Raw genomic sequence first — 22,257 nt, 5'->3', positions numbered from 1 at the left:
ATCGTTCCGGCAACACAGTTTTTGTACCATTTGTTGCCAAGAACTATACAGTAGTTTTTCACCATGTATAAGCGAATAGATCATTGCACACGAAAAATAACCTCACTTTTCTGACACTTCCCACGGGTTTGTTTACAAGATGTTCCATTAACTATGTATGTGATAGGAGTGAAAATGAATGATACGAGTACGAAAAAGTTGAAAAAACTCTCCGCCTATGCGAATTAATTACTGTGATTTGGTGTTTTATTCTTGAAAATGCAATTTTTAACAAGACACTTCTGCATTTTTATTCGAGCCGCAAATTTTACTATGTAAACAAACCCGCAACAACTGTCAAATCTCTTTCTTCTTCCTGTTTCGTGACGTCATCGTACAATGATCTATGTCGTTTTCTTAAATTCTTTACAAGGTATACAGTTTTAAAAAACTACACAGGTGATGCTTTGTTAAATGTCACTGAACCAATTTACAGGTTTATGCTGGATTACATATATGTAGTTGAAACTTCGGAAAGACTTATATTCTAAATCACAAATTACAACACTTTTATCCACTCCTAACATTGTCACTTTGATTATTTACATTGCTCGATTGGTACCTTTGTTTGACGTTAAGGTGAAACGGGATTGTGGCCTTTTCCTATACAATTTTGAGGTTAGAGTTCTTTTTACTTCTGTATTTTGATCGTAAAAAAATCGGCTTCCACTAAATAAACAGCACTCAAATTGCTACTTCAGGCATGCAACAGTTGTGAAAACAATTAATCAAAGTTTCATGTACGTAGTCTTCATAAATCAAGAAAAAATTAGATTGCAAAATTCGAGTTGATCGCGACCACGTCCCGTTTCACCTTAAATTGGTTCCTTTGGTTTCAACTTTGCGCGACTCTTTATTATAAACATAGACTCTGAATATCATCACATCGTTCTGTTATGCCGATGTCCGGCAATTTTCATCAAAAGATATAAGTTCTTCGAGAGAGGTCTTCTGGAACCCTCTGAGATCTGGAGAACAAATCCCAGTACGGTTGTGCGCTTCATACGAAGTATAATACCGGACTGGACTAATGCTATTGGCCAGACTATAACGACCACTTCCAGTAGTGATACGTTATCCTGACTAAGCAAAATTAAAAAGGGGGAATATGTCACAAAATATCAAAATATTGGTCGCAGTGACGAAAACACCCAACACGGAAAAAAATCATCACATCGTTGAATTTATTTGAAACTGGCGCAAAAAATGCGGCTGCAAGAAATATTGCTGGCGGACCAGGGACCACTCGAAAACCGTGTTACTGATTTGACCAATTTTTTTTCTGCACCAGTCTCGTTCCCACTTGAAAAATGCTGCATTAATTTTGTGAAAAAAAATTTGATAATACCTTATATCATTTTCTTTGAGACTCGATATAACCGAAAAAAAGAAAATTCATTTTGTTTATTATTTTTCGAGTACTTGGACGGAATACGGGGTACTGTGGGGCAACGTGTAAAAAATTGCCAATGTCACGTATGTTTATGTATGTGATATTAGTATTTTTGTGTTATGTAAGATCTACTCTATTTTTAGTTTAGAAAGTGTATGTAATTGGGTTGTTTAGCTACTCACGGATTTCTGATTTTTATATATCACCTAAAAGAGTATAAGTTTCTGAGCAAAACGTGTTTTTTTTTTTTAATTTTATATCATTGTACTTCGAATTTTTTAATAAAGAATAAAATTCGCTCTAAATCGCTACAATGACAGTTGGTATATGGGCGAACTGTCATTGTAGCTATTTCGAGCAGTTTTAATCCGTGATTTAAAAATTGAATGACGATAGAATTTTTTTGAAAATCACGTTTTTTACAGAAATTACAGCTCTTTCAAATTATATTATTATTTAAATTTGTGTTAGAGTTCGCTCATATCTCCACATAGCACAACCTAAACGGGCAACAGATCGTAGGGATTGATATCTTCGTCGGATTCGTCGTCAACGGTTAGATTTTTCCGAAATCCAGTACGCGGTCGCTCCTGTGGAGGTCCAAGCGGATCCGAGTAGCCATATGCGCTAGCATTGTAATCTAAAAGTTAAACAAAATAATCTACTATAAGCCCTATAAACGCTAAAAATTTATTTGTTACGATAACATACCCGGTGAAACGTCCAAGCTTTTGTTATTTCCAAAACCAGATCCGGACGACGTTCCTGGCGGTTGATAACTATCCGACCCCGCGCCGGATCTTTTTTCTCGCTCTCCACTGGAAATTCTTGAACTACTCGTCGTTGGCGGTCGACCGGTACCAATACGCTGTCGGACTTCCTTTTGCTTTTCCAACTTCTGAAGTTCGTTCATGTACCGCTCATGCAATTCATTGTTTCCTTGCGATTGGCTAAGGTGTATCAACGCTCGCAAGCAATCTGTGTTCTCCGGATATATTTCGTGGATTATTTTAAACAAATTTAGTGACTTTTGTTGATTGCCGATACGACGATAACAGCCAGCAATTCGTAGCAGATAATATGGATCGAGAGGATTGTTGAGGACTGCCTTTTCGTAAAAACCGATTGCCTTCTCCACAACCTGCAGCTCAATATAGTGAGAGCAAAGCCAATTGACCACACTGAAATCAATCGGATAAATACGATACGACTCGTGATGATAGTGATAGGCCTGTTGTCGTTCACCATCTGTTTCGTACAGCTCGCCAATCTTTTGAATAACTTTGTTATCCTGCTGAACCAAACTAAGCAATTGCAAATAGTATTCCAGAGCGGTTGGTACATCTCCGAGAGTGTCGTAAAGATTGGCGATTTGATACAGAACCTCTGGGTGTTGCTCATGACCCAGATTGGAAATAATCTTACGAAAGTACAGCAGAGAATTGTTGTGATCACCGAGCTTTTTAAAAATCAATCCCACGTTGTACAGAGCTTCAAAGGAAGTGGAGTCAATATCCAGGGCATTCATGAACATAAGTTTGGCGGTTTCGAAATCATTTTTCATCATGTGACAGACACCACTGTTGATGAACGCAGCCGGACAGTAACTGTCAATTTTCTTGGCCGTTTCGGTGTAGGTTTCTGCAGTAGCAATATCTTTTTTCTGAAATAAAAACGGGTTACATCTTAATATCACTCTAAAAAGTTCAACCGATATACCAGTATGTATATGAAACTCAAATTGATTGCAGCGTTGATGGCAATATTTGATTCCTTTTTTTCGAAGTATTTTAAAGTATCGATAGCTTGCTGAATATCATCTTGCTTTAAATAGATAACCGCTTTCTTGAGCTCCAGATCCACTGCTAACGGGGAAAAGTAAGAGTTTTTTATAGTCTCAACACACCAACTGTATCCATCGTTGAAGTAGTCATCAATGATCGTCGATATCAAGTTCGCTGAGATTAGTATATTCTTCTCGGCTAAATGTCGAATTTTCTGTTCATAAGCATGCAATTCGTCCGACTTGATCATATCATTTATATATTCGTAGGAAGGGTTGGACTACAATTACATTTTTATAATAATTGGCTACTGTTTTGATTACACCATACTTACTTGAAATATTTTTTCATCTTCCAAATAATCGATTTGTATATCTAAAAGAAGCTGAAAAGCATGCTTAATTTTCTCCACATCTCCAAGAGCGTAATAACATAGAATCAAGTGAAGACCCGTTTTCAGGTCCCCCTTTTCCGACATAATGAACTCAAAACTTGTTGCGGCATCCGAATACTGTCCCATTTTTATAAATAAAATACCAATGTTATGTGTAATCTTCAGTCTCAGCTCCTTCTGATTCCCGGGAACTTGATCTAACGCCATTCGGTACATTTTGATGGCTTTCGTGTATAAACCCAGCTGAAAATAAATATTGCCCATGTTGATCTTCAATCGGTTTACATTTGGAAACATTTTGTTTTTCGTCATCAGCGTGTAGGTATTCAATGCTTCAATATACATTTCATTCTTGGCGTAAATATTTGCCAAGTTGAAAAGCACAAAAAACGTTAGATCGAAGTTATGCGTGTAAGTTCCACCATCCTGATCGCGCATCCGAAGTAGTGTTCGGTCAAGTGAGGAAGCTTCTTTCGCTTTAGCCAATCCTGTTGCCATGTCCGGTTTCGTTCCTGTACTAGCAATGATCGATTCCTCTAGCAATGCATAGATTTTGGTCTCCATATTTTTATACCGTTGCTCGGGAGTTTCCTCTTTTTTGTTTTCCATAACCACAATTTTCTTTGCGGCTTGATTTAGTGGATCAAACAGTTTACTGTTTTGCGAGGAATATCCAACCGGACGGATCGCAGTCGATGGTCGTGCCATTGTAGCCATATTCTCTGCCGAGTTAAGTTTCTCTCCATTCTGTAAATAAAATCACTCAATGGAAATTGGTTCTTTGCTATTAGTTCCTACTTGACGAACCCAGTAGAACTTTGGTGTCGATGTTTTCTTCCCGTAGCTGGACGTTTTAATTGCATTCTGAAAGGCTTTATCCTCCTTAACGTCGTAGTTGAACAATTTGTTGGTTACTCCCGAGAAGCCTCCGTAAATGTCGTCGTCGAAATTGCTACCGGTAGAAGCCATTATCCTTGAAGTACTCTACCTAGGGACGAAAATCAGACAGTTTTTGTTTGGACCATGTGTATCTAGGGGCAACGGTAACCCATCCATAGCAATGAACCGTTACAGCTAGTGCGTTCGATGCGCATGCTCCCCATGAAGCATGTGTTGTATGTTTATGTTTGCACGTGGTAATATTGCTTTATTGTTATTTTGATTGCATTTCGGAGTTCAAGTGTTCTTAGCTTACGAGTTTTGAACGCCCAAAATAACTAGAGGAACAAATAAAATTGTTTGATAAAAAAAACTTCAACAATCGACAAATCTTATTTGTAAAAGTAAATTTCACTTGTATTAATCAAAAATCAGCGAAGTGTATAAAAAATGTGGCATAATTGAATTAACACAGTATTTTAAACTGATTGTTTTCTGTTTATGAATGTTTATGTTTTCTGTTTTGAATTAACACAGTATTTTAAACTGATTATTAACTATTTATGGTAGTGGCATCATAAAAATATTGGTTTTTTTTTTCTTCCACCTTAACAAAATTCTTCAATTATCATGTGTTTTACGATCACAAACATTCTCTGTTTCATTATAACAATACTATTTACGTAAACAAAATGAGCTTTCGTACTAAACATGTTTTTTGATTAATTTTTATATTATTGTAATGTAACTACCAAATGCGGGTTGTTGACATTATTCAATTTCAAGAATATCAATATTTCCAGTTTCCAGTATTTCCAGTTGACTCACATATGTTGTAACCGGTTTCTTTAAGTAAGAACCATGCTGTCGATAAATAATGAAAGGGCCATTCGAGCATTTGTAAATTTCTTTAACGTTTATTGATTTGCTCAGATTTTTTCTATTGAAGTTGACTCTTAAATATTATTTACGCCCCTATTTTTGCTTTCTCCACGCATTTCATGGGTGTTTTGTAATGGCCCGTTTCTAACTATAACAGTAGGATAGTGTCCGAAAAAATGCATGTTTGGCTTGAAATGCTTATTAAAAACCTTGCGAAACATTTCTGGGTGCTCTACAATTAGAACTTTGAAAAGATCTGAATCCTTTTGTGTGTAAAAATATTTGAAAGCAAATTGAACTAAATTTCTAAGCTTTAAAAAAAAATTCAAAATGGATCTTCGTCAGGCAAAACGTCGACTATCATTAACGGTAAAAACTCAACAAATGTGAATATTTCAGACGATGAAATTTTTAAACACGAATAAATTTTGTCTTTTTTGAGTGATATCCAGTGGAAACACTTTTTAGCCGTTATTTTCCAAAATTGTAGACAGCACTAGTGACATAAGGAAAAATCCTCTTTCCGAAATCGTGCATTGGATTAGAATTCAAAGCACAATTTACATTGAAAGATGGTATCCAGCTTTTTACGCGCCATAATGGCGGACGCAAAGTTTGTAATAGTTACCCACCCTTTTGACAGTTCTGCTTACGTCAGTTTGAAGTCTTCATATATTTTATCAAAAGAAAAATATATCTGGCAACATTTGTGTTGTGAAAAATTTTCAGAAATCCCAAATCTGACGTATGCAGAGAGGTTCGCATATTACGAACACGCATTATAGCGACTGCCATTATGGTGCGTAAAGAGCTGGATAGTTACGAATGGACATAAGAATTCAATTCCGGTCACTCTCAAATTATTTCTGCCCACATCACTCAGATAAATAGTTTGCGTGCGAAGTGAAAAGGCATTTTCTTGGCACATACTTTGCATTTTTTCTCTGGTAGAAAAACAAAAACGGCTGTAGCGATCTGATCGAGAGCTTGTAGTGAACTCTCCAATGTAATTTAACGAAAGCTTATCGCCAGTGAAAATGATTAACACTGGATAAATTGTTCGCATTATATCATTTCTTCTGATATTCAGACCTAAATTTTGTACTGAAATTAACTTTTGAACTGAGGTTTTAAAAACACTCTGCTTAGAGTTAATAAACATGACAGAAATCTGTAATAAATAAGACTTATCAGATAAGGAATAAATACCTACTGACAACCCAGTTGATTAAAATTGTTGCAAAGTTCTGGAGTACTTTGTGATAAGGTCGTATGTCTAAACGTAAACAAAACGAGAGAGAGATGATTTGTGCTTGTGAAGTACAAGGGATATAACTCTCACTCGCTTTGTTAACGTTTAGACATACGACCTTATCACAAAGTAGTCGAGAGTCCTTTTTTTTAACAATCACTGTCAGTAGGTATTTATTCTTGATCTGATAAGTCTTATTTACTACAGAATCTAACTACTTAATTTTGCTTTGAAACAATTTGGAATAACAGGGCATGACAAATAGAAAGTGCATTGTGCATTTTTCTCCTATGAGCTCGCTGAGTGATTCCATATATCTGCATCAAAGTTTTCTAACGATTATCCACTTGGTGATACAGTACGCGAAATATTCAAATGATTCAAATATATATTCTTTTTCGTTTGTTCCACCGGTAACAGTTTTATTTTACTAGATATTGTTTTGTTTGAATGAAACCATCATATAACAAATATATAACATATACTTTAGAAATAAACTTATTGCAAAAGGAGGAATTTTATGTTATTACTTTTAAACCAACGTAAAGTAGAATTTTTGCGTGTACGCTTTATCTAGAGGTGCGTTCAAGAAGCTTATATTCAAGCAGTTATACAATGCCAGTTCAACATTTATTAGAACAGAACGTTCAGAAGCATATCCACTTTAAATACAGAATTACAGATAAGCTCTCATGCTTTCATCAATGACTGTCAAGCAATGGATGAAAAGGGTGGTGTTGCCAGTAGCCTGTGGATTCAAATTTTTCTACTAGACGGTTAATTGTTAAGCTGGCAGGACTAGGACTAGGACGACCATAAATTGGACGTAGCGCTCTTAAAGTGGAGATCATTGACATATGGGAGATCGAGAAACAATATGGCGTCGTTTGCTGTCCCCTGATACTAGTTGGGAGCGCCTACATATGGTTTCCTAACCAGTAAATCTCAGGGTTTCTTTGCAAATGTTTAATGAGAAAGAAGTTTCATGTTTACCTTTAATTTTATTCCTATCATCTAAGTTTAATCTGTCTCTAAATTTACCCTGAACCTGTCCTAAGCCTATATACATTTTTTTACAATTTGTTACTCACTGTGCTGGAGTGTAAGTGTCGAAGGGGGCCCCCAACTGCTACTGCCTGGTCTCGCCGGCTCAGGAGACGGGATGCTTACTCGTTTTAACCAACACGTGAATTCCTACGAGGAGTCGTCCGGAAGCCTTGGTACGGTCTCGATTCCTCCCGTAGGTTTTACGGTGTAAAACAATTCGCAGCCGATCACACCGCTGATACAGACTGCTTCTAATTCTCTGCTGATCATTCCGATGATTCCGAATCGCTGCGGATTGGTAAAAAGGTGCAGGTGTCTTTGTCTTGTGATGCTCGGTGCACGGTTAAAATTGAAGTGGCCGAGCTATATTAATTTATGCCAGTCACCTCTTCCGCTGTACTACATTCGTCGTTTCTTGTTTGATTTCTTAATATAATTATTTTTCTTGCTGCAACTGATGTTGGTAGCCGGCGAGTTTTAGGGTAGCAGTCGTATTTTGTTTCCTTGTAACCTTAGCTTAACTTTAAATATTATGTGTGTTTAAACAATTTTATTTATTATTAACCTATTGTAATAAGTATAATATTTTTATGTTTAGGAAATCATATTGTCAGTACTAAAAAAACTAGAATTATAACTTGGAAGCGATTTCATCGGTTACACGCTATCGGTCTACAGTTGTAGGGCTCTCATTGAAAACCCTTTATTTTTTATGGTAATGCACTTATCACTTTCATACAAATTTCGTCGTTAGCGTTTCAAAATAAGATTATTTAGTGCCTAGATGAGTAGTGTCGCTGGCATCGATAGTTATTTACAAGTCGTGTACAGAGTTGATCTACTGGGCAAGTAACTTGTTTACATACTGTATAGCAACGATGAACGATAGCAAAACTCGTACGAATTGCGACAGAAACCTTACCCTAGATGAATCCCATTCGTGCACAATCTGAAAAACCATAAGCACAGACTAACAGACACTGGTACCAAGCTCCATCGCCACAAAAAAACGATCGTTTCAAAACTCCGATCGAAGAACAGTCATCGCGCGACAAAGGTAATCCACGAGACAGTTGCGATCAGCTGATTTCAGTTTGGTTTTCAACTTTTGACAGGTTCAGGTTTGTACGAACTTGGATGCAATGCGGATCGAAAAAGTGAAAAACAAAAGTTGTCCGATCGGATGCTCTAGAAGGGAACGTAGTGACGTAGCATTTGAGGGGGGAGGGAGGGGTTTGCAGTTTTGTGACGAAATGCGACGAAGGGGAGGGTAGGGGTTCAAGCCAAGCTACGTAGCAAACATGAAACTAAGAACAAAATTTGGATTTTTTCTAATTGTTCTTTTTTATCACTGTTTTGTCTGTTTAGGGACATTTATATTACTTCCTTGTCTTTTCTTGTTCATTTATGACTCAAGGTATGTTTTGAATAATAAAATTATGTGGGAGGGGGGGGTTGTTATAAAGCTACGTAAATATCTAGAGGAGGGTCCTGACTTTGTGACGAAATGCTACGATGGGGGAGGAGGGGGTAAAAAAAACCTAAAAAAGCTAAGTCATTTATGGATGTTCCCTAATGCGTGGGGCAATCCTTTACACAACAATAGAACACCACTTTAGTTTTATTTTCCGACACTGAAAGATCTCGTGTTCGGTTGTGTTTAGGTTTTGCAACTTGAAAAAAAAACAACAATAACAAACCTACAAGCAATGAAACGTCACCCGTGGATTGCCTTATGCCGTTTGGGGCGCCGTAACCCAATCTCATAATATTTTGTGATTCCCAATTTGACCCATGCACGTACGCTAGCGCCGATGTCGAAATACCGTACGCAGGATGAACACGGCAGCAGATGTTGGTAGTGTTACGAACGTAAAATAGTGGTATCATTCGAACGATGATTTCATTGAAAATTTGTTCAAAGAGTTATGTCGGTTAGTCTGTGGTATTAGCTTTTATCCAATATTTTATTCAACATTCGCTATCTTACAAATAATTTAAACAATACAACTTTTCTTTGGATACAACTCGACGAACCATTTCGTTACATTTTTCGTTACACATTTCTTTCCGTCTTAATTGTTCGGTAATTTTTATTAAGTTCGCCTTCAGTTAACTTGAAATGTTTCTGATTATTCTGTAATTCCTTGAAAAATTACGGATGTCGGTTAATTTTTTTGCCGAAATACTGTTCAATAAAATTCACTTGACGAGTTCAGCAAAAAACATTGCTGACCCCTTCAGTAAACTAAAATATTTTTTGCACTTTTTTATAGTTCAGTAAATAGTTAACGATGTATCAGCACTTGATCTCCCAGATGGTCTCAAGGTACGACGCTGGCCTAACAAGCCAGTCGTCGTAGGTTCGAGTCTCGGTCTGGGAGAGACTGTTAGTGTCAGTATGATCGTAGCGCTAGCCCCGCAATTGTCCTGAACACTAAACAGTCGGCTACGAAGTCTGTGTATAGAAAACAGAAGGTCAAATTCCGAATCGGAATGTTGCACCAAGGCTTTGCTTTTTTGTATTAGCACTTATCCAGATGTTGCTGAAAAACCTTCAATTGTTTTACTGAACTTTTGTTTGTTTTTTTTTACTACATTGCTCGGTACTTTTTCTGCATCTGTTAAAACAGAATCGCACATCAGAAGTCCGCCATTTTGAGATTTTTAGAAAAGTTTCGTGGCTGCGTTATTTAAAGTGTTCCTAAAGCTATTCGCTATTTAAAACTAAAAATAGAGGTAAAACAGCTAGTTTACAGTGATGGGCACCATTCCGCTAATTTGCTAATTAGCGTCGCTAAAATTTTGGCCTTCGAAACGCTAATCGCTAATTCGCTAAATTTTGTAAAGAAGCGACAATAGAAATATTTAGAAAAACTGTGAATTGCTGATGGCGTACGTAAATTGCTTCGAAAGATGAACATACTTTACTGCGAAAGTTACTTTTGTCAGTTTTTTTTTACCCTAGAATGGAGTTCCAGTTATCGTACAAGTTGGTAGTTTGGTTCTACTTTTTCGATTCAGAAAATAATTGAATTTTCATGAAAACATTCCTAAGAGTATCTATTTTCAATGCAAGCTAAATAACTTTTGTTATTCTTGTAAGTAATTGTTTTCGTTTGTTTAACCAAAACAAATCAAAGTGGTCCAAATCTTACAAAACACGAGCAATAAATATAGCGATATGACTATTTACATATTAAAAAGTTAGCGATTAGTGATTAGCGAAAGTTCCGCTAATGTGGGTTTAGCGTTTAGCGTTTAGCGATTATCGAGCTAAATTTTCCGGTTAGCGACTTAAATTTTCGTTTAGCGGTGCCCATCACTGCTTGTTTATGATTGTCACAACAGTTTTCAGGTCGAATCGCGACAAATCGAATCTAGTGCTCGGGATCTTTTGTGCAACATGATTGGCCCCAACCTATTGTCGCTAAAGCACAAACGTGGAGTTCGCTAGTCCAACTTGCGCTGCGACTTTAACTATCGAAACCAGCAAAACAAATGGACATCAAGATATGACAACATTTCTCACGTTTCGCTTGTGCTGTGATACCAAAAAGGTTGGGGCGTACAGTGGTTGAAAATATCAATTTCGCAAACTTAATTCTGTTGTGGCTAAGTGCTTCGCTTTAGGACTAAAGTGTCTTCAAAGCAACTGCTTGCAATGAATTGCTCATATTATGGTGTTATGCAACAAAAACCATAGCCTCTTTAGCAAAGATAGTAACATTACAAACAACTTTGCTAACAAGACTTTTCCTCTGTGTACTATATATTTGAAAAAAAAATTCAGTTTTGTATGACAATGTCTATCAAATCAGTTTTTCGCTTCTAACTTTTTTGTTTGATTTTTTTTTCTAAATACACACACTTATTCTCGTTTTAATTGTTCAGTAATTTTTATTACGGTCATGTTCAGTAAATTTGAAAAAATACTGATCATTTTGTAATTTTCTCAAAAATAACTCATGACGGTTGAAGTTTTTACCGAATTACCGTTATGCAAAAGGCACTTGACGAGTTCAGCAGAAAACATTACTGACCTTTTCTGTAAACTAAAGTATGTTCTGCACTTTCATAAAGTTCAGTAAATATTTGACGATCTGTCAGCATCTTCCTAGGTGTTGCTGAAAACTCTTCAATTGTTTAACTGAACTCTTTTTTACTTTTTTACTATACTGTTCGGCAATTTTTCTGCCTCTGTCAAAACGAAACATCGAATGTTCGCCACTTTCAAATATTCAGAGTTCCGAAGCTAAGTTTTTAAGTATTTCGCGTGTGATTTTCAAAAAAAGGGATATCTTACTTTCAAATCTACAAGAAAACGACGTGGAGGTACACGATCTATTCAGTCAGCATATGGAAATTTTTCCTCCACAGGAGAGCAGTTTACTAGAAGCCTGCAACAAAAAGCGTATTCATCATAACATTAAACGTATCAAGTTTTTACTCGAATGTGCTGGGAACACCAGTATAATCGATCTAAACAATCCGAAATTCCTTTCTAAAATTATTAAACAGTTGCAATAGCAACTTTCAAAATGGTTCATATTTCTCTCGTAACCATGAAAAAACTTTACGTTTACAGAATGCTCGGTAATTTGTGACGAATCGTCAGCTTTGTAAATTTACAGAACGCTCGGTAATTCTTGACGAATAGTCAGCTTTGTAAATACCGAATCATGCAGCAATTTTTGATGAACGCTTCGTAAATTTTTACTGAGCTATCTTCTATGTTTGACGTTTCAGCGAGAATGAAAAATTACCGAGCACTCGTCAAGCAAATAAATTGATGAACAGATTGCTGGTGGCTCAGCTGTTGAGAACTCGTTAAAAAGATTGCTGAGTTCGGTAAAAGAAACTAAGTGTGCAATGTTTTATAGAATTTTAGGCCTTATCATGTTTTTTCTATAAAGACCGAGGGAATGCCTTTTCCTATCCCTCGTTGTACATTTGACAAAGTATAACATCGAAGATACGAAAACGTCAAACCTGATATGAAAACGTCAAACCTGATACGAAAACGTCAAACCTGATACGAAAACATCAAACCTGATACAAAAACGTCAATGTCGGTCGGATTATTTTCATTATTTTGCTGTTTCGGTTGGGGCTTAGCCCTTGCGCTTCTTAAGTAAACACAGTGGATCTGGTTATTATCCAAGAAGTGATGTAATCTAAGTTAAAAACTCTTGCAAACACAAGCAAGAGAACAGAAAAGAGTAAAAACATCAGATTTGACGTTTCTATGTTGTACTCGATGTTATAACTCATAGCACATTCCCTCGATAAAGACACTATGCTAAGATTCCTTTTGGTTTGAAGATATGAGCAATTTTAACAATAATTTATCAATTTTTCTACTGCGGATTGGAGAAAAAGGGGGACGCCCGGAAGCATACACTCACCGCCATTTCGAAGTTTCAGGCTAGTACTACAAAATGGTGAAAGGGTTACTCGTCCGACTCGTCACAATTTAGAGTACGAGCGTACAAAGTTATTTTTTGGTTTTGCACGTTCTTTCTTCAGCGTAAGAAGATAACATCATAGCAATACGTTTTGACTAGTGTTGTCTAGGATTCTAGGGCATTATTTGTAGAGCAACATGTCAAAAGGATCTATCTGCTTTGATCGATTTTTTTATCGATCGGTTTCTTTCAACCGCCACGACTTATTAAACACGTTTCATGATATATCCTTTACACCATTTGATAGCGGAAAATCTAATCTAGCTTTTAAAATAAAAATTACGTTGGGAATAGTTACTTTAGCTGAACTATTAAACAAATAAAAAGTCAATCAAGAAAATCGATAAAAGTAGATAGATCCTTTTGACATGTTGCTTTACATTTAGTTATCTTAAGTTTCGAAGGCTACAAATTCCGTTGCACAACTAATTCTCCACATTTTGAGATACCACCAATTAAGTGTGTACATTTCCACAGTTATCGAATGCCACAGTTGACTCGCTCCTCTTTTACTTTTGACGTTGCACTGACGCTTCGCTTTCCCTGAATAATGTTTAGCAAAAGGTCACAACAAAACCAAAAAAACATCGCACAATTCAACTCCACACCAACACCACACTGTTGTATCAATTTCGTTCAATGAAAGCTGCGAGCGAAAGGAGGACTTGCTTCGCATGGATTCTCACTTTTTGTAGAGAACGCGACTGGTCCGGACGTGGTGCGGTTCGCGTAGGCCTCTTTGTGAATACAGCTTCATCGTCGGTTCCGGAATACCCTCCCGCGGGGTTCGATTTGTGTAGTAACGCCAGTGACTCCAGTGAAATGTTTCGCTTCGCAAAGCAGAAAACACACTCCTTCGATAGTAACATTCGAGAGGTGGAATCCGCGACAGTAAAAGCATAAACCAGGTCTGTGCTGTGTGTTTTTGACATAAGGATACCCCCTTGGGTATGCCCTTCAGCAAGAAGTTGATTGTTGGTCGCTGTAATGAATGAATCGTAGGCTGCTACAGAAAATAATTTACTGTCTTCTATTTCCACTGGTGAACCTGATAATCGCACGAGTGACGAATGTTGGCGAAAATAAAATTCAAAGTTGCGTTGTTTCCGACGTGCCAATCATCTTAGTGTTTCGATTCACCGTGAAATTCCTGTGCATTTTCTCTTACCGTTTGTCAGTGATGTGTTCAATTAGTGTCGATTCGAATCGTATGTGAAATTTGTTGGTCGATTTTGTGGTGGAACAGTCCGAAAAGGTTCCACAAATAAGTGGTGTAAATAATATTGTTTATAAAATGAAATAAATCAGTGATTTCCAGAGGACCCATAATTCATAAAAGTGTGAGCAGGTAGCACAGTGAGCATGTTGCCGGACCGCAGCGAAGGCCAGAGCGGGAGGGCTATATATAAACAAAAGTAAAATAACACCGCAAAATAGAATCGCAGCGCTGCAGAAGCTTGGAAATTTTCATTGATTTTGACAGTTCCTCTAGGTGAGTGCGGCTGTGTGTGTGTTTGCTACATGCTGCTAGATGTGCCTTTTTGAAGGCAATAATTTATTTTTAACTAAAGAGCGAGTATGATAATTCTCGATATATCACAAGCTCTGGAAAGATTAGTCTAAATTTATTAACCTTTTTTGTTCTATTTATATCAATTATTCTTTTTTTTTTAGGAGGAGGATTTTTTAGTAGCTTAAGTATTTATGATAAATATTAGTAAATAATGAGTATGTGTGTCCAATCACAAATGGTGACTTCTCGACACTGTTAGAAATTTGTAATTTTAGTTGTTAGGATTTGTTTGCTTTCGCAATTACGACTTATAGGGATTTAAACCTACTTGTCAGAAAAGGGGAAGTAAATTTATAACTAAATTGCTAACTTATTGGCTATAAAGAGAGCCTATCGTAGCAATTGAGGATTGCAACGATTTTTGTCGAAAATTGTTAATAATTTTATTTGACATAGCTTCTAATGATGCAACACCAGTAAGTCTATGTAATTCGAGTGTGCCAAACCAAGGAGGACGCTTCAAAATCATTTTCAGAATTTTATTCTGAATCCTTTGGAGCGTTTTCTTCCTTGTTGAACAACTTGACCAGATCGGTACAGCATAAAGCATTGCTGGTCTAAAAGTTTGTTTGTAAATCAAAAGTTTGTTCTTTAAATAAAGTTTAGAATTCCTGTCAGTGAGAGGATATAGACATCTCGTATATTTGATGCACTTGGCTTGTATACTCTCAATGTGCTCTTTGAAAATAAGTTTTTTATCGTAAATTAGTCCCAAGTACTTAACCTTGTCAGACCAACTTAAAATAACCCCATTCATCTTGACAACGTGATTATTGTTTGGCTTGAGGAAAGAAGCCCTAGTCTTATGAGGAAAAAATATCATTTGAGTTTTAGAAGCATTGGGAGAGATTTTCCATTTTCGCCAGTAGGAAGAAAAAATATCTAAACTTTTCTGCAATCAATTATTCTTTTTAATCGTTTATTCAAAAGAATCGTAATTATTATAGCTTGAATTTTGATGTGGGACTACGTCCTTGTTTTCTTTACTGGGATGCATTCTGTAAAATTGGAAATGAAACTGGCAAATGTTTCGTCGGATTCCAAACGATAATAACAGCATAACCACATGGTGGATAACAATAACCAATAAGTTGTTGGATAGATAAAATGTTGGACAATTTTCTATTACCCCAGTTATCATGATCATTTCATTGCTGAGCGGTAAAAAATGATAAAAAGTTTCAAGGATAAATTCACGCGAATGATTAACCAATCACATGCGAGCATGTCTAGCACAGACGACATGAGTAGACACCAACCATTTACTGTTACATGCTCTATATCAGTATAAAAATATGACAGAGTCTTCCCGTCACAAAAGGTCAGTGTTTGTTTCCTTGAATTTAAACTAATTTGATGCATCGAATCTAGAGGTTTCTCGGAAGGTTTGAAACAACCCTTTTTTTTCAAACAATTCGTTAGCCTTTTGTTAGAACCTAATAAAAGCTAATGTCTTGAAGGAAAACATGCTGGTAAAACATGCGGACTCTGTAACCTTTGTAACTGAAAATCCCTCTAATTGCAGTGTTTGCTCCCACGACACAATTTCATACAACCCTAGGGTTGTATACCTTGTAGTATTTGAATATAATCAATGAAAGTTATCCCACGCACATTCTAAAAAAAACGATGCGAATAACATTGCCAGCGGGTAAAACTGTTTTCGCTTTTGTCTAAGGGGGTTGTCTCCGTTGTTCCTCGATTGTTATTTGGTCTCTACTGTAAGGAGATGGATCCATGGTTATGAATCGAAGCAAAACTTCTGTTCTGTCACATGATGGCTGCCATAAATATACTAAATTAGCACCAGAGTGTCTTCAAATTTCAAATATAAGTTTCTATGTTAATGACTTTTCACCAAAGAAACTCTATTGATTATTGCTTTTCTATGTCTATGTCAAGATAAACTGGTCGGCGTGCGACCAGACCGAGCCAAGCGCCAAACACATTGTTTTGAGTAATTAGCATTTGAAGTTTGACCACCCATAAATTAATCGTGTTTGAACTTATCATTAATTCAATGTTAACACGTAATGAACAGGGCTCAATGAATGTCCTGTTATTATAAATTCACAAAAAATAGCAATAATTGATAAAATATTTAGTTTTGATTATTGACACCTATGCACTCAGTTCACTCTGGTCGAACAAAAATTTAAAAAAATGGTCTTCAGTTCGATCTGGTCAAACGTATTTACTACAATATATCAACTTGACTATTAAACAAGTTAATTTTTCTCACTAGTCAAACGTAATACATAGATATCAACGCTGCTTCATCTCTCAGTCCAATCTGTATCAGAAATTATACAGCTGATAGACAAGCAAAACTTTGTTTTTGTTGCTCTATTTCCTGGTGCCAAAGCGCACCAAGTGCTAAGTGTTAAAATAGTATCAATATGAAACGCTCTGGTATTTTGAAGCGGGTATTGTCAAAATTTATTGATTTAACGTATATTAATCCAGTCCTGATGTTTGTTACAAGAAAAAAAAAGTTTTATTCGAAAATTATCAAATGAAAATAAAATGCACTTGGTTCGGTCTGGCTCAACAAGATCTTGAAAAAAAGTGATGTGCCCGTTGAAACGAAATTCGGCTCTACGAAAACCAGCTGGCTGTTTATTTATCTAATTTTGATGACAGTCTTATTAACGAGCTGTCTGAAGCGGAGAAATCAGTTACTGGTTAAAATAAATCGCAAAGTTTGCTTTTAAATCACAAACAATCACTTTCTTTAGATGCCATGTCTGTGTTTACGGTTCACTCTGGTCGAACGCAATTTCGTTCTTTTCACAAAGTGCTACAGATATTTTATATTATAACACGCCCATGAACTGTTCAAATGATTTTATTCTTTAATGGAACATAGATTATCAGTTTGCACATCCACTGGTGCTAATAACTCAATTTTTAAAAAAGTGGCGCTTGGCTCGGTCTGGTCGCACACCGACCAACTAATCATTTCATACAGTTTTCAATTAGTAAATCTTAATGGCCGGTACAAACAGCTGTTATTCAGTCACATTAATAATGCTTATTCAAACTTGTTTATGTTAAACTTGTCATAAACAATTAACCTGAAAAACGAAGAATCAAAATGCATTTGCAATCTAAATTCCCCGTTTTTGTGAAAATGTCAAACATGACGAGACGCTTGGCATTATTTTCTCCTATCATTCATCACCTTCCAAGTGAACCCACGCCACAGCGGGACCGTCATAGCCGCTATCTACCCCCTTTCCTCGTGACTGCTTTGCATCCGACTGGCGGTTGGTGAGTAGCATGACATAGCTTTAAAATCGACTCCAGAGCAGTAGTGCTGTCGTGCCGCCTTCCGAAAACCGGTCCTCGGGCGGTTGGAGAGCAATCTCAACTTTACACAGCTGAAAGCCTCAACCTCCGCGCGAATTTTCTGCTTCGCCGATCGCGTTTTCCAATCTCTGATCGCTGACCGGGTCACTCCAGCCAGTCAGTCACAGATGGAAGCAAATCCGGTCGGTTTAAGTGCTGATCAGCGCAAATGGGCTCTAATTACAGCAAACAATCGTCGATGATTAGGAAAACAAACCGATTCGCGTAGCGCGAGAACGCTAGACTAGCCGAAATGTGGCCGAAAATGGACTAGGAAGATACAGACTGTGCGCTATGTTGTGTTGTATCGGTAGGGTGCGGAGGCGGAACCATTGGAGATTACGTTGCGTTCTCTGCAATACGCGTGATCGCTGGACCTAGGGTTTCGATTGACCCAGAGGCCGGCCGGTCGCTGTTTGGAGCAGTGAAGTGTGGCTCCGTTGCTTGCTAATGCAGAGGGCAGATTATCACCACCACCATCAACCGGTATGGAGAAATGATCAAAGCAGATTGAGGGAAGCAAACAAATCGAGCGGAAGATGTAAATGGGAATTCAAGTTGTAATAGATTTGCCGCCGGCTTGCCGTATGTATGTACTATATCGTGTACGAATGTTGAATATGTTGAAATGTCAACTATTTGAAAAAGTGGTTAGATTGACTTTCGATTACGTTAGAATAAGTTTGGCTTGCATGATTGAAATGTCGAACTCTTTGGTGTGGAAGTCAGAAAAAGGTATAAAAGAAACTGAGGTTAAGCATAAATTAAACAAATAATCGGTAGTCATCTAGAGAAATCCTCCATCAAAAGGAAAGTCCTGCACACCAGCTATGGTCCTTTTTAATCGAAAAAAGGTAGTCATAAATAACTGCGCATTTTATAACCACCCCGAGCAATTCTGGTTAATTGTGTTTAATTGCAAAAGATATCGGATCACGTTCGGATCGAATTGATTGGCTTGTAACAAAGCAACTCCTGTGAGTTTTTTCCTTCAGCTACTGTTATTGGTTTCTCCTAACGAAGCAAATCGACCAAAAATTATACTTGCATTCAACCGATGGAGTCGCAGTTGTAATCTGTGCCAGTCGGGAAGAAGGTGCCCCTATTTTCCCCGCACACAGCGAAAGTCATTCGCGTATGCAAATTCTGTTTTTCTCTGCAACCTTCTGCCATCGGACAGCAGCAACAGAAAGCGCCGACACCCAGCCGAGGTGAATGTAGATTTCGATTCAACGAGTTGATGTTTTTACAAATTGGGATAATGTTTATCAACTGTGAATTGCTGAACACCGGTTCTGTTATTGTGGGGGTGGAAAGAGCGAAGGTGTTCACGGAACGGGTGACAATTTTTCTGTATTTTATGTTTTCTCGCCAGATATAGAGAATAAATCGATTACGGTACTTTGCGATGGAATAGCAAATTTGGTAAACGAATCAAAATTGAAATTTTACAGCATAAAATGGGCTTTTTCTGTACTGCACTGTGAGTGCGATATTTGATTTCTGTAATTCAACATGGGAAGATTTCGCCTACAGTCTCTCCGAAACAGATTGAATTTTAAATTGCGGTCTCCCACGCTTATGATCGTCAATAGATTCATAAACACGGCTCACATTTTGATACCTTTGAGCTTCCAACATTGGCTGACCTTACTAATCCCACTCAACCTGAATTGGACGAACGTGAACATGTGCATAAACATGGTTCGATCTAAGCGAGGGTAATTCATTAAAACATCCATTTGTGCCAACTTCGATACGCACCGTTGCTAGGAGATGACTTCATTCTTGGGAAAAATGGATACATCAAATCAGCGCAGCAGATTACGAACGGCTTCACATTAGGAAGAGCGGAAAGTTTGTTTTTGCTTGTTGATGTCTGCAAATTAGTGGAATTAATGGTCGAATATTCGTGCAAACATAAGTTACATGCGAAATGTGAGAAGCTAGACATAATTTTGAATAGAACATTGATTAATTTTTATTTGTTTATATTTCGAAACAAGCTAGTTTCTTTCGTATGGGCACTTTGTTATGGCGAACAGCATCTTGATATTTGGACACAAACAAACACTGGTCGACAAAAGCAAAAGTAATTTACCCAAGAGTTCAAACTAAAAAAAAAAAGAGGGATTATAGCTTTTACCATTCCTGAGAAATTTGGGGCTCTCAGCAAGCTTGCAAATGCGTAAAGTTTTCTCTTAGGAGAACGTAAAACGTCAAACTTGACGAGCAATTAACCGCACCAAAACGCAGTTTTAAGCACCAAAATTTCCAGAAATGGTTGAAACGCTATAATCTTTAACATTTTTCTTAATTCTAGAGCAAAATCTGTGTCGACTTGTGGCATTTACACTATAAAAATATCTTCATCTAAATGTTTAAAATCTTTTCATTGTAATTTTTCAAAACTTTATCTTCATATCTGACTAATGGTAACAGTGGTCATAAGCTCCTACAAGGGAAACCCAAAATCGAACTTAAATTGAACGAAACTGAATAGAAACTATACTGAAGCTGAACTGAAAACAAATCAAAACCAAACTGAAACTGAGCTAAAATTGAACTAAATTATACTGAACTGAACTTCCAGTTCAGTTCAGTGTAATTTAAGCTGAAACCAAACTGAAAATAAATTGGAATTGGACTAAAACCAAATCAAAACTCAACTGAAACTGAACTGGAACTAAAATGAAACTGAACTAAAACTAAATTGAAACTGAACCAAAACCGACCTGAAACTTAACAGAACTTATACTAAAGCTGAACTAAAACCTAATTTAAAGTGAATTGAAAGTAAACTAGTACTGAACTGATAGCTTAACTCAGGGTGGTCACTCTATCGGGAAAACGGGAAATGCGGGAAAAAGTCGGGAATCAAATTACATCGGGAAAAATGCGGGAAAAAGTCGGGAATTTCTCTATTTAATCGGGATTTTTGACTAAGTTTTTTTTCGTTGGTTCAAGGTATTGTGTATGATGTAATTACAAATTATGGAGGAGTTGGAGATTTCGCCGTTAACAAATCACTCAATATGCGCGTAACTCTTACGCAAAATGAGTAGAGGCCTTGAGTGCAGAATGAAGTAGACAAGCATGAAAATGCAACAAAGCGACGGCAGGAAGCAGACTAAGAGGCAGAGGAGTTGGAGGTGCATGGATGCAAGTTGGTCCCTTAAAAGTCATTTTCCATCAGCAGTCAATTTTTAAATCAAAAAGTCAAAAAGTAACTTTCTTTGACCAGCTTGACTACTTTCATCAAAACAAAATAAGTTTTGTTTTAGAATTGCATCAACGTCGAGATCTGGTGTTATCTAAAAAAAAAATGCTGGCCTGGAAAGTTTTTAAGATGGAATCGTAAATTACCTTTGAAATAAAGAACCGGGTTCCGGTTCGGTTCGGAGTCCGGTCCGGAGTCATGAGAATGGAAATTGGCAATTTTTTTTCGAAAAAGCGGTTATAGTTAAAACATCATTTATAAATTCTTACATATATGTTAGAAACTGTTTTGATTATTAAGAATATATTATTGTGATGCTTTCGGCAAAGTTTAAAATAGTAGTTTCAATATTGTGTGAAGAAAAAAAAACTGTTTGTGGAAAAAAAAATTTAAAAAAAATACATATTCCAGCAGCTCAGCACGCTTTTTTTTAAATCTATATGTTCTTTTTCAAACTGCAAAATGGTACAATGATGATAATTTGAACACGGAGCGGAAAAAAACAAATGGTAGATTTTAAAATTTTCTGAAAGTTTATTTTCGAAACCAGAACGATTTGTTTGATTAGTGTGATGTTTTCGGTAAAGTTGTAGGTAGTAGTTTAGACCTTTCGAAACAAGTATTCAATGCTGAAAGCAACTTTTTAGGCAAAAAAAATAAAAATTATTTATATTAAAAAAGTTAAGTTTTTCAAAAATTTTAATATTTTAAAATTTTAAAATAATTGCATAACGTAAACTGAACATTGATGGTTGTTCGAGCATGGAGAAAACAAACTTTAAAAGGTCTCTAGAAAAATACTACCTATATAAAGAATTTTCAGAAAAAAAGTAAAATTCTAAATTTTCAAGCGGAAATCCAAAACCAACTTTCCTTTTGCGTTTCAAGTTGAACTCGATTCTTATCGATTTTTTCATGCAAATATTTCATTTCAATTTCTCGAAAAGTTCAACAGAAATTTAAAAAACACTGTTT

At 36.6% G+C, this 22,257-nt stretch overlaps 2 protein-coding genes across 5 annotated transcripts in view; one reads left to right on the top strand and one right to left on the bottom strand.

Moving 5' to 3' along the window:
- Window positions 1–1,597: 1,597 nt before the first annotated feature.
- Window positions 1,598–4,589, bottom strand: LOC129722947 (intraflagellar transport protein 88 homolog). The gene is made up of 5 exons (XM_055676823.1): window positions 4,418–4,589; window positions 3,551–4,357; window positions 3,152–3,496; window positions 2,144–3,095; window positions 1,598–2,072 (listed from the first exon to the last, which is right to left on the bottom strand). Exons 1-5 carry the CDS (start codon window positions 4,577–4,579, stop codon window positions 1,933–1,935), a joined length of 2,406 nt encoding a protein of 801 aa, XP_055532798.1. The 5' UTR covers window positions 4,580–4,589; the 3' UTR covers window positions 1,598–1,932.
- Window positions 4,590–13,794: 9,205 nt separating this feature from the next.
- Window positions 13,795–22,257, top strand: part of LOC129720813 (bifunctional heparan sulfate N-deacetylase/N-sulfotransferase) — a 328,426-nt gene continuing 319,963 nt past the window's right edge. For all 4 annotated transcript variants that reach the window (XM_055672580.1, XM_055672583.1, XM_055672582.1 and 1 more), the window contains exon 1: window positions 13,795–14,630. The gene's annotated coding sequence lies outside the window, so the exon portion shown is untranslated. The remainder of the gene's footprint in view (window positions 14,631–22,257) is intronic.

This window comes from Wyeomyia smithii, chromosome 2 (assembly GCF_029784165.1).
Source record: "Wyeomyia smithii strain HCP4-BCI-WySm-NY-G18 chromosome 2, ASM2978416v1, whole genome shotgun sequence".
NCBI classification, from domain to species: domain Eukaryota; kingdom Metazoa; phylum Arthropoda; class Insecta; order Diptera; family Culicidae; genus Wyeomyia; species Wyeomyia smithii.
Note: the sequence above shows the minus strand (reverse complement) of the source record. Positions and strands in the feature narration are given on the sequence as shown.